This window comes from Thunnus thynnus, chromosome 6 (assembly GCF_963924715.1).
Source record: "Thunnus thynnus chromosome 6, fThuThy2.1, whole genome shotgun sequence".
Classification (NCBI taxonomy): Eukaryota; Metazoa; Chordata; class Actinopteri; order Scombriformes; family Scombridae; genus Thunnus; species Thunnus thynnus.
Window position 1 is genome coordinate 15,264,124 of NC_089522.1, and position 16,180 is coordinate 15,280,303.

At 40.2% G+C, this 16,180-nt stretch overlaps 1 protein-coding gene across 1 annotated transcript; it reads right to left on the reverse strand.

Moving 5' to 3' along the window:
• Positions 1-1,231: 1,231 nt before the first annotated feature.
• gpr157 (G protein-coupled receptor 157) lies at positions 1,232-11,057 on the reverse strand. The gene is made up of 4 exons (XM_067592007.1): positions 9,160-11,057; positions 4,103-4,316; positions 2,874-3,068; positions 1,232-2,379 (listed from the first exon to the last, which is right to left on the reverse strand). Exons 1-4 carry the CDS (start codon positions 9,534-9,536, stop codon positions 2,170-2,172), a joined length of 996 nt encoding a protein of 331 aa, XP_067448108.1. The 5' UTR covers positions 9,537-11,057; the 3' UTR covers positions 1,232-2,169.
• Between the last annotated feature and the right edge of the window lie 5,123 nt (positions 11,058-16,180).

Genomic DNA, 16,180 nt, shown 5'->3' on the forward strand with positions numbered 1-16,180 from the left:
CTGCGTAGTGCAGCCCTGCGCTGCTCTTCAACTTAATGAATTAAGTGGGCAGGGAGCCAGCAGAGGAGAGAGCAGAAACCCCCTTCCTTAAGTGTTTCCACACGCTCGAGTCGCATCAATGTCAGCCAAATCTCAAAACTAATACAGTGAATTAATTCCTGCAGGAAATACAGTGTCGGTCATCTGTGTGCTGGTCCTCAAGGACAAAAAACTGTTAACTGGCCGTTTTGGATTTCATCAGCATAAACAGTCGTCACTTCCTCTATTTTCCCAGACATGGTTTCCAGTGTTACTGATGGTCCTGGGAGAACAACCTCTACACTGTGTCCCATTACTTTAGGCTGCAGATAAAATTAGATTTAAGGAAAACTCTTTACCTCATAAAACTGTGTATTTATGTGTTTAATATTTTCAGTCTAAACAGTATAAAGTCCCTCATGTTCTGTAAATAATGTATGAGAACTAACTCCTCTCATAAGACTACAGTGTTGTTGCAGTGTAACGAAAAGCCTGTCTGACCTGATATTACAACATTTTACACGTTTGCATTGCCTAATTCATCATCCAGACCAACAGAGACCATTCAAGATCCATAAATTCAACATAATACCACCTGAACAAGACTTCCTAAATAAGCACTTGCCCTCTGTGAGAGTCAAACTAACAATAATCACTTATGGATAAGAGAAAATTGACTGTCAGCGTAGTGAAATTTCTCCTTCCTCACCTTTCCCACCACAACCACAGTAATTAATCTTATTTGGACATAGCTCATCATTCTGAGGCAAGCGCATTAAGACTCAATGGATCTTGCAACAATATTGTAAACAACTAAATGACCTAAGTAGTGGCAATGTAAGGCAGCTTGTCCCAGGAGCCTCACGGGGTTCAGTGGGTTCATACCCTTTGTTGGTATGCATTCAGCCGGTAGCTAAGTCGGGCAAATGGGAGCCAAAAACAGCAGGGGTCAAAGGAGAAGTGAGGCTCGGGTTTCAAGGAGGAAGGATGACATGTGATGATGCTTCATGCATCCTGACCACGATGACAGAGATGATGTCGAGTAAATTAGAGTGACTAACGATACTAACTGAAAAATGTTGCAACTGTGAGGTTCGGCAAGAAATAGAAGGCTTTGAGAAATACAAGACAAAGATATCAAGGAGAATGAATACCTGATATGAGGATTATATGGTGGTGTAAGTATTCAAGTGAATCGAACACTGACAGAAAACTGTGTCAAGACTGTCATTTTATTTACTATATTTAAAATAGATGGTCCCATGTAAACAAGTTTCTTTCACACAAAAGGTTTTGAATACATCCAAACTCATACTGGATATAGTATGTTCAGTATATTTCAAACAACAAACATGTTTAAATTCACCGTTGTGCTACAACCCTCGTCGGGGTGCTGTGTCTCTGTCAGCAGCGGTGTATGCAGCGGTATTTTAGCAGAACAATGAGCACGCAGATGGGCTGCAGAGTGCAAGTACAGTGTTAAAGATCATTGTGAAGGAGAAGTTTGAGGCTTGACAAGTTTCACTGTAACATCACAACTCACAGTGACCACAACTGTTTTACGTGAGACAAAGAGCAGACATTTTACCACCTTTCAACCCTTCAGATCGTGAGTCTGAACAGAACAATGACTAAAAAAAGTTCAAACAGATTTACAGTACATTTATTACCCAAAGTGGGTTTTTAACTTTCTAGAACGCATAAAGAACTAATATGTACATGGAGGTATTTTTCCCCATAAACACAATACTTGCATAGTGGAACAAGATGAATACTGAATACTCATTTCAAAGCGATGAACTCAGAATGTGAATGAGTGCACACAGTACATGATAAATAAAGCTGCTTATCTGCAATTAGCGGAGTGTACCAGAGGACATATTTAAAGTATAAAGTCATTTGGCATTTGAAGTTTGATATATAGCATATCAGGGAATCCACAAAATGCTTCACTTAATGCTGGTGTACAATCAGGCAGCATCATCCTTATCACCCAGAGTGCAGGCGTGTGACACAGATGTGCCCCCACCTGCAGAATCTCCGACCCTCTCCGCAGGCACTTGCTGTGATGAGGTTCAATGTGAAGCGGAGGCCAACCACCACTCCCCCTCCTGTCAACTTCTGTTTTCTTATCCACAGAATCGAGCATCGTCATCTATCAGTCCGGGTGCTGATTTCCTCTCTCAGGGTGGAGGGGTCATGTCCCGGCAGCAGCCCATGAGGGGCGTCAGGTGAGCGCTGCGCCTCTTCTCGACACTTGGAGCAGCAGCAGAGCGTGGTGCAGAGGCGTGTGCGGATTGGCTGAGTAAACAATACAAACATGATGCAGTTGGCAGCTCCCTGCGACGTGTTGCCAATTCCCTGTTGGATCAAAACAAAAGCCTTTAAGGGAAAAGTAGCGACGGATACAGTAATAAGTAACAGATAATGAAACAGATTATTATGCTGGATTAAAATGCCTCTTAGTGTGTTCAGAATGTAGGAAGTAGTGATAGGAACCAGCTGACATTCAATATTTTTATTTAAAATTTTACTTTTTTATGAATTGTTGCATTATTCTATCATCAAATAGAAAAATAAACACACTCTCAGTAAAAATGGAGAATACTCTCCAAAATACAGTTTAATACAGGAACTTTCCATGATGAATGAGTGATGTTTCACATACTTAACAGCATGCATCACAAGTTTAACATGAACTAATGATAGCACACATATACAACCAAACCTATGTGCTGTCACACATGCACACACATGCAAAATCTAAAGGATAAAGGCTGTGTTTATAAAAAGAGGTAAATTGTGGATTACAGTGGATGGACATCCTAAATAAAATAAACTTAATCTACACTCACATGTAGAGTCATCAGCACCGGGTTCAGTCTGGCTGGAGAGTTGACTAGCAGCAATATGAAGCGCACTGTGCTCCAAATGCGCAGAGTGATGAAGATAACAGGGATGAGTGTCATCTTTATATCAGCCATGGAGGAGAAGGAGTGTGTTGGAGGCCTGTTGGCCAAGATGGGACGGTACTCCGACAGGGCGGCATGCTGCGTCAGGCAGAGGACATAAATATTTTATTCATCAAAACATGAAGCACTAAAGCAAAATCTCTGAATAAAGAGAGTGAGGTGTGTCAGCTATGATAGCAGACCGGACTAGAGCTGCAATGCTTAGTCAATTCATGATAATCAAATAATTGTTTTAGTCTTTTTTTTAAGGAAAAATGCCAAATATTTACTGGCTGCAGCTCCACAAACGTGAGGATTTGAGTCATTATGAGTCATTCATGATAGTAGACTGAATATCTTTGGATTTTAGACTATTGATCAAACAAAACAAGACGTTTTAATACATCACCTTGAGCTCTAACACATTATAACAGGCACTTTTCTGTCATTTTATAGACAAAACAATTAATCAATTGAGCAAATAATCTGCAGATGAATCAATAATGCAAATAATCGTTAGTCGCATCCCTAAACCAGACATGATACTGGAGGATGACAAATGTCATAAAAATAAATAATTACCCCTGCCAAAAAGGTTGTTTTCAGGGTCCCTTTTGTTTTAACACACTATTTGTTAGCTGGATGTCTTAAAAATGTTCAGAAACTTCTATATGAATTTGATCAGATTTGGAGGCTGTGGGCCAACAAACAACTTTTTGATGCAGATTCAGGACTTTTTTTTTTTTTTTTAGAGGATTTCTTAATATGAGATTTTTTTTTCCTGAGGGGCAATAACTACTTGAATGAACATATGCATACACACGTGCGTATCCCAATATTATCTATCAGTTTGTGTATTTTGATGGAGATCCAAACCCAGATGGGGATTTAAAAATTCTAAACATTTTATATTTCTGTCTCTTAGAACAACAAATGTGGAGAGTTGTCTGAGTGTTTTCTAGTTCAAACCGTGTTTAATATATTAATGTATTGTCTATGTGTTAAATAATGTTGTGAATAATGTTTTTGGGGAGAGGAAATCTTTTTTATACATGTTTCCCCTATTGATGCCTTTGCCAGTGGTGTCAAAGGAGGCAGCATGTGGCTGCTAGAAAACCTGGTTCGGTCCTCACCGCTGTGTGGATGTGCCTCTTAATCAGGATGTAGAGGATGGGGAGGGTGAGGTAAGCCAGGAACTCCCAGATCTTTCCTGTCAGGAGCATCCACAGGACTCGGTCATCAGCATCGATGCTGACCCAGCACCAGCCCACCGACACCTCTGATGCATCGTAGCCAATCTTGTTGAGGCACACGGCTGCAATAGTGATAGCCAGAGGAACACCCCAGCTAGAACAGAGGGTTTAGAGGAATTAATATAACTTCCCCAAAAGGTCAACATCTTATCTTTAAAATATCTCCACCAACTGTGTATGTTTGGTGGGTTCAACACTCACAACTATTGCAAAGACATGTGACACCATGTGATCCGTGATTATCTTGTGCTTAGGGCTTGTGTGGGTTACGTAGTACACACTGCAGAGTCACACTTGTGTTGCTTTAGCTCTGCAAATCATAAAACCACAAAACGGTTTCAGCACTTTGAGCAACAACGTTCACCATGTTTCCCCCCTGAAGCAACACCTCTCAATTCATGGCTGGTCATTATAAATAACACTAAGCTTAAGGCCTAGTTGTGTGTATGTTATGTATACAAGCTTCGATGAATGGCTCTGTTGTGCCATCTTCAACTCAATGGAGCTATTTAAGAATTCAGAGAAGTGAAATTAGAAGGACAACCGCAGACACTGCAGTGAGGCGCACCCAGGGGTGAGAATGTTCTTGTGTCCAAAAATAGCTCAATTATACAGCGCTACACCAGAGGGAACTGACTCCCTCTTTACATCTTCACAATCAACACGCACAGCTCATTAATGTAATGAAGGAAAACTGACACAAAGGGTGAAACGTGTGTCGATTCAGAGCTTTCAAGGTAAAGTCTAGAGTTAATAAAACAAGATGCTCAGATACTCATTAAACTATAATGTAACCGCATTTAATGAACTCTAAAATGGTTTTGTAGTTGTGATTTTTAACAGCTTTTTGTAGTTGGGCTACCTTAACAAAATTGTAGCTAAAAGACATATGTGATATAATTGTTCAGCTCATCAGTATTGAATGATAAATACTAAAAAAATAATATATTACGTAATTGTTTCGAGACTAGTATCAAAATTCTGTGATCAAACAATGATCAAATCTAAAACTTTTTGGATGATTTTTGGATAATCTAAACTAAAATTGAGTTGATATTGTTACAGTTTAAATGTCTGCACATTGAAAAACATTTGTGATAACTGAGGGGAATTGATCTACCCCATTTTGATGTTAAAAACCTTCTCTGAAGCCAACAGTGTCACAGTCAGCATCTTACAGAGATGCTTTCAAGAATCCACCTGCTGCGGAACAAACATGTTTGAATATGTGATGCCAAAAATAAATGTTACATGTTCTCTCTGCATGAGTTGGGTAATGTGTGCTCATCTCCAGTCCCCCCAAGATGAACATCAGAAGAACAGACGAGTGATGATTATGTTTTCTAGACACAAATCCTGTAGATGGAGGTTCCCCTCCAGACTGGAACAGCTCAGAGGACACTGACAGCAGCCCAGTGCTGAGTGATTGATGTGGTAATATGATGTGATTCACAGCTATACAATCAAATATGACTCATTAGGATGAATATAGTGTCTCAAACTAAACTCTGTGGACCAATGAACATCAGTTGACCCTCTGAGAGTTGTAGTCCAGAAGCTGGTCTGGGACCAGAGGTTATAAGGTCACCTGCCATGCTGGAGGTTTTTTTTTTCTTCCTTTTTTATTATTGTTTGTTTTTCTCCTTAAATTGAGGAGAGGTCTGTTGTATAAGCTTGTGGCTTCTTGACATCTTCTGTCATATCTTTTATTTTTATTATCTGGATTTTATGCAGTCTTATGTGTGCAAATAAAATAAAATAAATAAAATGAAATAAAAAAAAATTAAAAAGAAATCTGAGGCATCAGTTGCTTTATAAAAACATACTGAAGTTCAGGAGTTTCTTTTCTGTAAATAAATAAATGCCAGGATTTCCCTGAATATCAGTTGGACAGACCAATAACTGGCTTATCTGGAAAAATCCCTGATGACTTGTTGCCATGGAAACACAGCTGTTAGCGCTGTTGATTGCCTGCCCTGGAGTAGCTAGTGAGGCTAACTTAAGACTTAAGATTAGTCTTTGTGTTTTTCTATGAAGCAAACTAGACCAACATAACATAAGCGGAAAATAACCTGTTTTACAGTTTGAGGCAGGTGTCAGATGATAACAACACAATTTAAATTCAGTCAACAGTTGGCAGCAGAGCAGGCAGTTCTGTGCCAGGCAAACAAAGTTCTGATACACAAAGCTGTTTTCAGTTTGTGAAATATTGGATCATTTAAACATTTATTGAGATGTAACCATGTGAGAAGTTTAGATGGAAAAATCACTATTTGGTGAAGCTGTTCATAAGTCATGGACATCTGAAATGTGACCCTGACTACACACTGCTTTTTGTAAGACGGCAAAAGCCAAAAAGGTTGGAAACCACTGGTTTCATCTTTAAAGGTTCAACGTGTAAGACTTGGCCAGAATTTTAGTTTAAAACATTCAAAAATTAACTAAAATTATCAACAGAATGTGAAGAAATAACAGTTTTGAAGTTATGTCAAAAACGTATATGTATTGTATTGCAGAGATATCTACTAAAGTTAGCATGCTAACCAGCTAGCTCCGGCCCCATCCGGCCCACCCTGTCTCATAATACCACTTTGTACCTGAGGGGTGATAGTGAGTCACTGTAGCATCCAGTCTGCCCTCAGTCCAACATCAGAGGAAGAAGAAGTAGCCCCGGCAGTAATGGTGGAGCCGGGCTGAATGCTGCTGAATTTTTTTCTGTAGGACTATTAATATGTCACTTTATTGAGTTTTAATATTCTCTCAGGTGAGAAAGTGAGCATGTAGATTCCCAATATGTGGGCAGTTTATCAAAATAACGCCTATTTGGAAAGTTGCACCAACGTTGTCGGAGCAGCCGGCTGCTGCAGATGCTGCTGGGGAGACATCAGCTGGTCATGTCAGCTGATCTGATGAACTGCACTGGGTTGAACCAGCTATGTGAAAGCTGGCATGAGCCATTTGGCATCATAGCACATGGTAGTAAGCTGGATTGACATTGAAATATCATATCTATAAATTAGGTCTCTACTGGATTACTGTGTTGCAAAATGGCAGCAATAAATGAAAAAATGATGCTGTGTGGCAGAAATCATTCAGTCATTTCATGACTTACACCTACCCTCGGGGCATGTGTGTAACTATTTAGTTGTTACTTAGTTATGTTGTAATTTATCTCTGTGGCGCAATTGCTTTCTGATCTGTGAAGCTCTCTTGCAATATACCACTGGTTCTAATGTCTGTAGCATTTTGATAACACCATAGTCCTAATTCACTGTAAACAGTAAGCTTTCTGCTATATTCGGTGAGTGATAATGATGGTGGGATGATACATGTCGGGGGGGGGAGGATGGGGGGGTAGATATGCTGCCCCCTATTTGTTTGGATCATGTGACCAATTCTTACACATTGAACCTTTAACAATGTGTTGTATTTTAAAAGCTTGTTATATTGTCCATTGTGTCAAATCTGCATCTGAAAAGTAACTAAAGCTGTTAAATAAACATAGTCAGGGCGGGAAATTAGCACCAGCCACATGTTGATAAAATATTACAGTAGCTGGTAGATTTCATACATAAAATAATGATTTACTATTGAGTAGCTGGTGAATTTTAACATTTATCTGTCAGTGGCTGGTAGATGTTCACATTTCAAAGAGTTAAGTTCCCACCCTGAATGTAGTGGAGTAGAAAGTACAATATTTCCCTCTGAAATGTAGTGGAGTGTAAGTATAAAGTAGCATAAAATGGAAATACTCAAGTAAAGTATAAGTATCTCAAAATTGTACTTAAGTACAGTACTTGAGTAAATGTACGTAATTACTTTCCACCACTGATCCCAAGATACTTTTGGCGGTACTTAAAAGCTAATCTACATAAACTTGACTTGTTTAACTGCTGGTGCAGAATTCACACCAATAGGTTTAAAGGTTCAACATGTAAGAATTGGATTTTAGTTTAAAACATTCCAAAATTAACTAAAATTATTAAAAGAATGTGAAGAATTAACAGTTTTGACGTTATGTCAAAGACGTATTTGTATTGTATTGCAGAGATATGTACTGAAATTATCATGCTAAACCAGCTAGCTCTGGTCCACCCTGTCTCATTATACCACTTTGTACCTGAGGGGCGATAGTGAGTCACTGTAGCATCCAGTCTGCCCTCAGTCCAATATCAGAGGAAGAAGAAGCACCCCCCGCAGTAATGGTGGAGCCGGGCTGAATGCTGCTGAATTTTTTTCTGTAGGACTATTAATATGTCACTTTATTGAGGTTTAATATTTTCTCAGGCGAGAAAGTAAACATGTAGATTCCCAATATGTGGGCAGTTTATCAAAATAATGTCTATTTGGAAAGTTTCACTGATGCCGTCAGAGCAGCCGGTTGCTGCAGATGCTGGCCGGGGAGACATCAGCTGGTCATGTCAGCTGATCTGATGAACTGCACTGGGTTGAACCAGCTATGTGTAAACTGGCCATATGGCAATGTAGCAACGTAGTGGCAACGTAGCATATCAGCACATCAGGTAGCCAATATTTACACATTGAACTTTTAAAGGACCAGTGTGTTAGAGTTAGGGGGATCCAAATATTGGCAGAAATGGAATATAATATCCATAATTATGTTTTAATTAGTGTATAATCACCTGAAAATAAGAATGATTGTGTTTGATTATCTTAGAATGAGCACTTTACATCTACACAGGGAGCCGGTCCTCTTCCATGGAGGTCGCCATGTTTCTACAGCCAAACCAAAAACTCCAGAGAAGGACTTTCGCGTTTTTCGCGAGTTTCGCGGCCACCGTAGGGTGGGATGTATTCAGTTGTTGCAATCTGCAACCTCACCGCTAGATGCGGTCCTATCACAATCCTACACACTGTACCTTTAACATTATAGTCAGCATCCAAAAACAGAAGTGCAACCACAGAGTACAACTCACCTGACGAGGTGGAAAAACAACACTAAGCTGTCAGCGACTCTCTGGCTGGACCTCACTATGAAGACGTACAGGTAAACAGCGATGGCCACAGTCCAGAAGAAAGAGCTGGTGTTGGCGAAAGTGGATATCGCTCCTTGAACGATGCAGTCCACTGAATTTGTGTGAAAAACTCTCCAGACTCCGAAAGCGTAGGAGACGGCGGAGAGCCAGTCAGACATCGAGAGGAACACCAGCAGTTTCCGCGGAGTTGTCCTCAGATCTGACCAACAAATGTAGGTGAGGATGATGAGCGAGGAGCCCACGAACGACAGCGCGCACGAGCACAAAACGATCACCTGCTCAGACAGGTACACAACTGTCTCATTTCCAGTTGCCATCGTTCACTGTGAGTAGACACGAGACACTACAGTATCACTCCAGAGATACGACTATGTTTCAAACACTTCGAGCGGGCTTGTCTGCCAAATTTTAGACATAATTGAAGTCTCTGCGCGTTATTTTCTTCTCCAGTCGAGCGACATTTAGCGCAGAGTCGTCTGGAGAAGTTTGACCTAACAAACTGCGTCCTATGAAGCCTCTGAAAACTTTTCCTCCAGTGTTTAACCCCTCCCTCCCCGCCTCCTCACTTCTCTCTGTCGTTGCACCAACCGGAACCTAAAGCTGCAGTCAGAGTCAGCTGCTGCTATGGGGCAGACTCTATTTTTGGCTCTAATGGTCTTAACTGGTGCTGTGACCCTCGCTATGTCCCCAGAGATTGTCATACATGAACAAACAATCTTTTATTACTGTTTTCCTGTGAGAAAATATTACATCTGATTTCAATTTAATTTGATTCTCACGTAAAAAATGTAAACCATTATAACAGCTTTCCCAATCCTTGTTAAAAGTTTGGTAATATATCAATATTAGCTTAACATCAATATTGTGTTTAAGGCGCTTTCTTTAAAAAAAAAAATCATTATAGTGATCATAATAATAAGCTTAACAGTACCAGTCAAACACACTTTCTCATTCAAGTGAATGGGAAGGTGTATCCAAACTGTATGTAGCACTTTTTAAAAACAATTTTACCAAGTGCTTTACAAAACACAATGTAATAACAGGCCAAAAATAATAAGAAGGTAATAATAATAATAATAATAATAATAATAATAATAATGACAATAAATGAATAATAGGAGAATAAAGGGGTACATAAAAACCTCGCCAGATGAGGTAAAATCAGCTGAATGATAGCAGCAATGCACATTTGCCCCATTAGAGCCCATTAGAGCTTGAAGTTATCAATAAAGCTTTAGAAATAATTCATAAAGACAAGTGGAACACAGTGCAGGGATGCAAGGACCAGTGAAACGATGTGATGTTCCAGTTAAAATCCTAGCTGCAAAATTTAGAAGAAGGAGAAAGAAATGGTTTACTAATGTCAGTGAACAGGGCATCCCCAAAATATTATCATTGTGTAAAAATAGTGAAAATGTCCATCACAACTGCTCCCGAGGTAAAGTCTTTAAATTTCTTTGTCAGATACTCCTAAAACCTCAAAAGCATTTTTAAAAATCAGCAAATTGTCACATTTGAGATGTGATTTTGATACTCACATCAAATGATTTATCAGATGATAATGATCAAAATCTTTGTAGATTAATTGTTTTGTTGATCGATAAATTGTTCCAACGCTATATCAAAGTCTTCAAGCAAACACTGTGTAAATATTCTCCAGCCGTGCGTTGTATTGCTACCCAGTGAACATACTGGTGAGACGTCTGATTTAAATAGTCGGGGGAAACACTGCAGATCAAGAGTATATATATTTAATTTTTAAAACACAGTTCACACACGTTTAAATTTTACACATCGAACATGTATTGAAGCTTTCCCATGTTGGAAAACCTGAGACACCTTCAGTGAGCCGGCAGCGTCTCGGCATTCTGGAGCAAATGAAAATATAAATTTAATTAAAATTGGCTTCTGATGGCCAGCTTTTACCACAAAGTAAATTCCCTTATTGGGCTCACAGGCTGCCATTAATAACGTAAACGTTTGTGACAATTTGGAGTAAGAAATAAAATCCCATTAATTCTTTGCTGGTCTTGTAATTGCGGTTCACCAGAGAGTTTTAAGAGCAGGAAGATATGAAGCCATAAAGCAGTGACCTTGTGTGAGAGCAGGATTTTACTGCTCCTGCATTGCTGCAGCCAAGAAAATCTGCAACCTCTTTTTTGTGTTTGCAGCAATGCAGTGGCACGTTGCTTTTTCCCTGCAGTCCGCAGTAAAAACACATCTGCATCGCAATCACAGATGACCAGCGATCAGTTTTACGACACACAATATTTTCCACTCAGTCATCACAATAAATCAGCTAAAGATTCTGTTATTCTGTCAAACAAAAGCCGTTTTTTTTTTTTTTTAAGCTCTTAAATCAGGAGCTCACCATACATGCAGCTGCATCGTGTTTGTTTGTGTCTGTGAAAACCTAAATTAGTGTGCAGCTGCCATCCAGGATATTGTGGCTCATCTGCACTCATTAGGTCTGCTGTGTTCGCACGGCATCGTCACTTTTTCAACGGTCTCAAACTGCTTTTACACACTGCAAAGTGGTTCATATAACACAAGTAATGTGAAAACAAAGAAGGCAAATGAATGAATCAGTCTTCCATTAACTTTTAGTTACTTCTTTTTTTTTTATTTATGATTATAATTTATGACATGAAGAAATTATTAAACCGCAAAAAATTACCATATTCACTGTTAATGAAATGGAAAAAGGATTCTTGGCTGTCTTAATGAAGAAAAAAAATTACAATGTAAGTTGCAAATTGCTGCAATGTTTGATGAACAAAAAGCATCCTGGGAGGTTGTTTTCAGTCACAAGATGGCAGCAGAGGATCACAAAAGTACAAAACACACTGCTTAAGTTTGATGCTTTGATCCAACTACAACATTATAGAGGCTGTCAACACACAGGCAATGCTCTCAGTTGATCTATCTCCAATTAATTGTGTATCAAGTCCTCAGCTCTTGTTAACCTGACATTAATTTCTATTGTGTCAGCACACGTGTTAAAAAAAAAAAAAAAACTTACAGAAGCAGCAGGATCCATGTTTGCTACAATGCTGATAAGCGTTTTCTCCTCCTCATCTCGTTTTTCTCCCTGTGACGGCTGTGATCCCGTGGGGCCTCTTATTGCGAAGAATTTCTGCGGCAGTATACTTGCTGATTGCTTCGTTCTCACTCCTCACAACAACCAGCTAAGACACTGCCAGAGAAACACCCACAGCAGCCGTATGCATCCGCCCGTCCCTGACAGGATCCCGACCGGGTCTTTGCCGGGCACCTCCACCTGTGAGTCTGGCACTACGGATGCTCTCACTTCTCACAGCCAGGTTTGCGGTGGTGGTTGCTTGGAAGCAGACGGCCTCACACTAAAAGCCCCCCGGGGGGGCGTTGGTGTGGTCCTGCGCCAGCAGCCGGAAGCTCTATAAGAGAAGCAGGAAATAATGGTTGAATAAACTGTATTTGGCCTAAATTTCCTCCTAGAATTAAAAATGAATATCTGGATGGATTCACTTTCTTTTTAGAAATCTTGAATTAATAATAAAAGACACATCCTCCTCTGCCCACCTCGCTTTTATATAACTGCGATGCATTGATGAGTCCAAAAGTGACCCAAAGCTTGCTCCCGAACACATTCTTGATACTCTCCTAGCCTTTTGTGCAGCATCACTTTAAGTGCACACAACTTGGGCAAACACAAACACCCCCGAACTAAGAATAGACTTGCCATGACTCATGATTTTGCAACAAAAAGCTCAGTTTGATTTACCTCTCATCTACTTCTATGTGTGTGTGTGTGTCTATCTGTTCACATGAGTGCCATATAATGCAAATGCCTGTGTGTGCGTGTGTTTACCTAGGGGAGATCAAGTAAAATCCCCTTGCTATCAGTCGCGTTTGCTCGCTGCAGTGCTATTTTGGGCCAGCTGACCATTCCATACTGTCCTCTCCCCGTGGACTCTGCCTTGCTGACAGGACAACATGGATACTAGTGAGCGATCTGCACTCGCGAGCAAATGAGCGAAGACGGAGGGAATTATGAAGGAGAAAGAGAGGTCTCGGTGGGATGGAAAATATACAGTTGGATGAATGTCCTCTGTTGAAATCCGCAAGGCTATTTGTAGCTCTTCATGTCTGCTTTTGGTGTATTTTATGACGCATTTCTGGTTGTATAACTGGAAATTCCTTGCTGATTGGTGGTTAGGGCATTTTGACCTTATCTGATGTCAAAGAAAGAATTTAGATTCTTCTAAGAAAGATGTTTGTGATGCTCTGATGCAACTTTTGTCACAACATGCCCGCTGATACTAACACTTCCTATTTATTTGTCTGACCCGTCCTCATCTTACACACAGATACAAGTGATGTCCGCAGACAAACATAGAGACACTTTGTGACCTACTGTCAGTTGCCAAAACGGCTGCATCCGTGTCTCATTGTGGCGAGCCAGACGCTGCCTTCACCGAGCACATGATGACAGGAATTCCTTCCTGCCCATGGCTTGATGTAATCCCTAATACAGGATTGAGGAATGCCAGTGAAAACAACACCCTGCTCGCTAAATGAATGACTGGCTGCCTCGCTGCTTCACACTGCAAACAGCAGCGGCAGCAGGAGCAGTAACGAGCCTCGACTCATAAACCTGTCCGCAAATATGTGTCAGGCCTCAGGCTGGGTTTTAGCTTCCCTGACAGATTTTTTGTCTTCCTGTTTCTCTGCTGTTGGACAAACAAACAAAGGTTGTGGGAAACTGTTCTTCAAATATTATTGTGATTATCATAGTAGGTGACTGACAAGATTATTTAGATTGACTCGAAGTTAAATGACTTTCAGGTTCATGTTAAACATTTCTTAATTCAGAATATTTTTGACCAGCTATACTGATATGACATGGATATAGGCTTAAGTTATAAATATTAATGTAAAAGTAGCTCGCCTTCTATTATTTATACGTCCTATAGGTCATATAAAGGGTGCTGACGCAGGAGCAGGATGGCACAAAGATGAATGAGAGCTAGAGAGATGTCCAGATGAAGCTACATCATCAAAAAGCTCAGGAACATTTTGTCACGCAACATTATCAGAGCTATATTTGATTTTTCGGAGTTACGTTTTACAGATTCTGAATGAATAATAGAAGGTGATAAACCTTGTTTACTTTGTCAAAAGTGGTACCAAATATTTAATTCATAATACTTAAGTTATTCAGATGTTTATTTAAGTAAGTTTTGCTTATATTTCCAGATTATAGATAAATATTGGCACCAGTATTAAACATTGAACCAAACTTTATGCCTTGTCAAATCGGGTATTAAGTGTCCAAATCTTGATTGAAAAAATTAAAAAATCAGTATTTTTTCATGTATTGGAGTATCATAAGTGTACAGTGTCAAATGTGCACACAGTGTTTGTCTCTGAGTAACCATGCGACCTTAATAAGTCTGCAGTTCATGACATGTTCAACCTACAGGCAACAATTCTCCTTAGCAGCACTGTAAGATTTCCCATCACATCTCCCCAAACACACGCACACACACATATACACTCCAACCTCGGGCCCACCTACGCTTTCTGGATCTGCAGGATCCCTTTGCTGTCAAGGCCTCGGCTTCTAAAAACTCACACACTCAGCTAACGAATCACCTCCAACCCTGCGCACTTCACTTCACATCTCTGCTCTCTGCTCGCTTCTCTGTGCTGTGCATTTCTCGGTTGCTCCGGTGTCAGCTAACCACGCTTTAACAGTCATGCTTCCCTGCTCTGGTCCCATTCCACAAACCTAATCACCTTATGGCTAACAATGACATTAGTATTTTACTGTAGAGCCATGTTTCTGAACAATGCTACACATGACACGCGTACTGACGGCATGCCTGGCGAGCTTAGCCTCTCGTGAGGGTTTTTGTGGCACAAGCAGGTAGATTGATTCAGCTTATATTGAAGATTTAATGTTCAAATTAACAATTCAAACCCAGCATTTGAAGCAAGTCGATATAAAAATGATCAGAGGTGATAAAAGCCTGATCGTAAAATTTAGTCTCGACCTTTCTTATTAGTTTTTGAACTTTTCTATGAGCTGAAATCTTTTTTTAATGGGTGTGAATTGGTTTCATCAGTATTCTCTCCTATCAGCCTTGTATGTCAAACTGCAGTGTGTTAATAATTCAATGGTTTTGAGTCTTTCTCACAGCGCGCACCACCCCTGGTTACCAGAAAACAAGAGTTGCCCCAGTTACTATCTGTGTGCCGGACCACACACACACAGGTAAAATACACAGATCATAGTACACACGACACTAAATGATTATCATTTGAGTCACTTGAGTGATTAGTGTATTTGAGTTTTGACAGACCCATGTGACCACAAGTTTTTTTTTTTTACTGTGGAGCTAATCGGTAACATATTCCGATTATATCTTGACAACGTGGACAGTCTGGGTGTCTTTTCCTGCTTTTCTGTGTGCGGTATATTTACTCTTGTGACGCTTCCTGACTCACACACTGATCCTGCTTCTCCTCTGAAATAAGAAGCCTATTCGAATCAGAACGTGATTGTCATTGTGTGAGCAGCTAACGAGAAAAACGAGGAACTCTGAACTCTTTATCTCATTGTTCTTGGCTTTTCAGGAATGAGAGGTGGCCTGCTGGGTCTCCTGATGGAAACCGGCTGTCATTCTGAACGGAGGAGAAAACAACAACAAACAAACAGCTGGACCCAAAATCTGGTTAGACGATGACCAGTCGAGTCCTTGTGGACTTGTGAAAGGGTGGCGGTGCTCTCTCTGTGTGTGTGGAGGTTACTGTGCCGCTGTGTGGTCGTGCGTCTGGGTGTATCACAGTTATCTGCATTCAGTAACCTTTTGTATAGTTACCATGGCGTCATCTTAGCATCAGGACTCGGCTTGGATGCTTTCACAACACTCAGAGCTTCTCTCATTTCTACATCAATCAACTTACAGGCCCGGTT

What these genes read in the sequence shown, in the direction of transcription:
- gpr157 (XM_067592007.1), bottom strand. Translation starts at nt 9,536, where the DNA reads ATGGCAACTGGAAATGAGACAGTTGTGTACCTGTCTGAGCAGGTGATC. An exon ending in TTGTTTTTCCACCTCGTCAG is followed by an intron (nt 4,317 to 9,159) that starts GTGAGTTGTACT and finishes CCTCTGTTCTAG; the next exon opens with CTGGGGTGTTCCTCTGGCTA. An exon ending in AGAGGCACATCCACACAGCG is followed by an intron (nt 3,069 to 4,102) that starts GTGAGGACCGAA and finishes TGCCTGACGCAG; the next exon opens with CATGCCGCCCTGTCGGAGTA.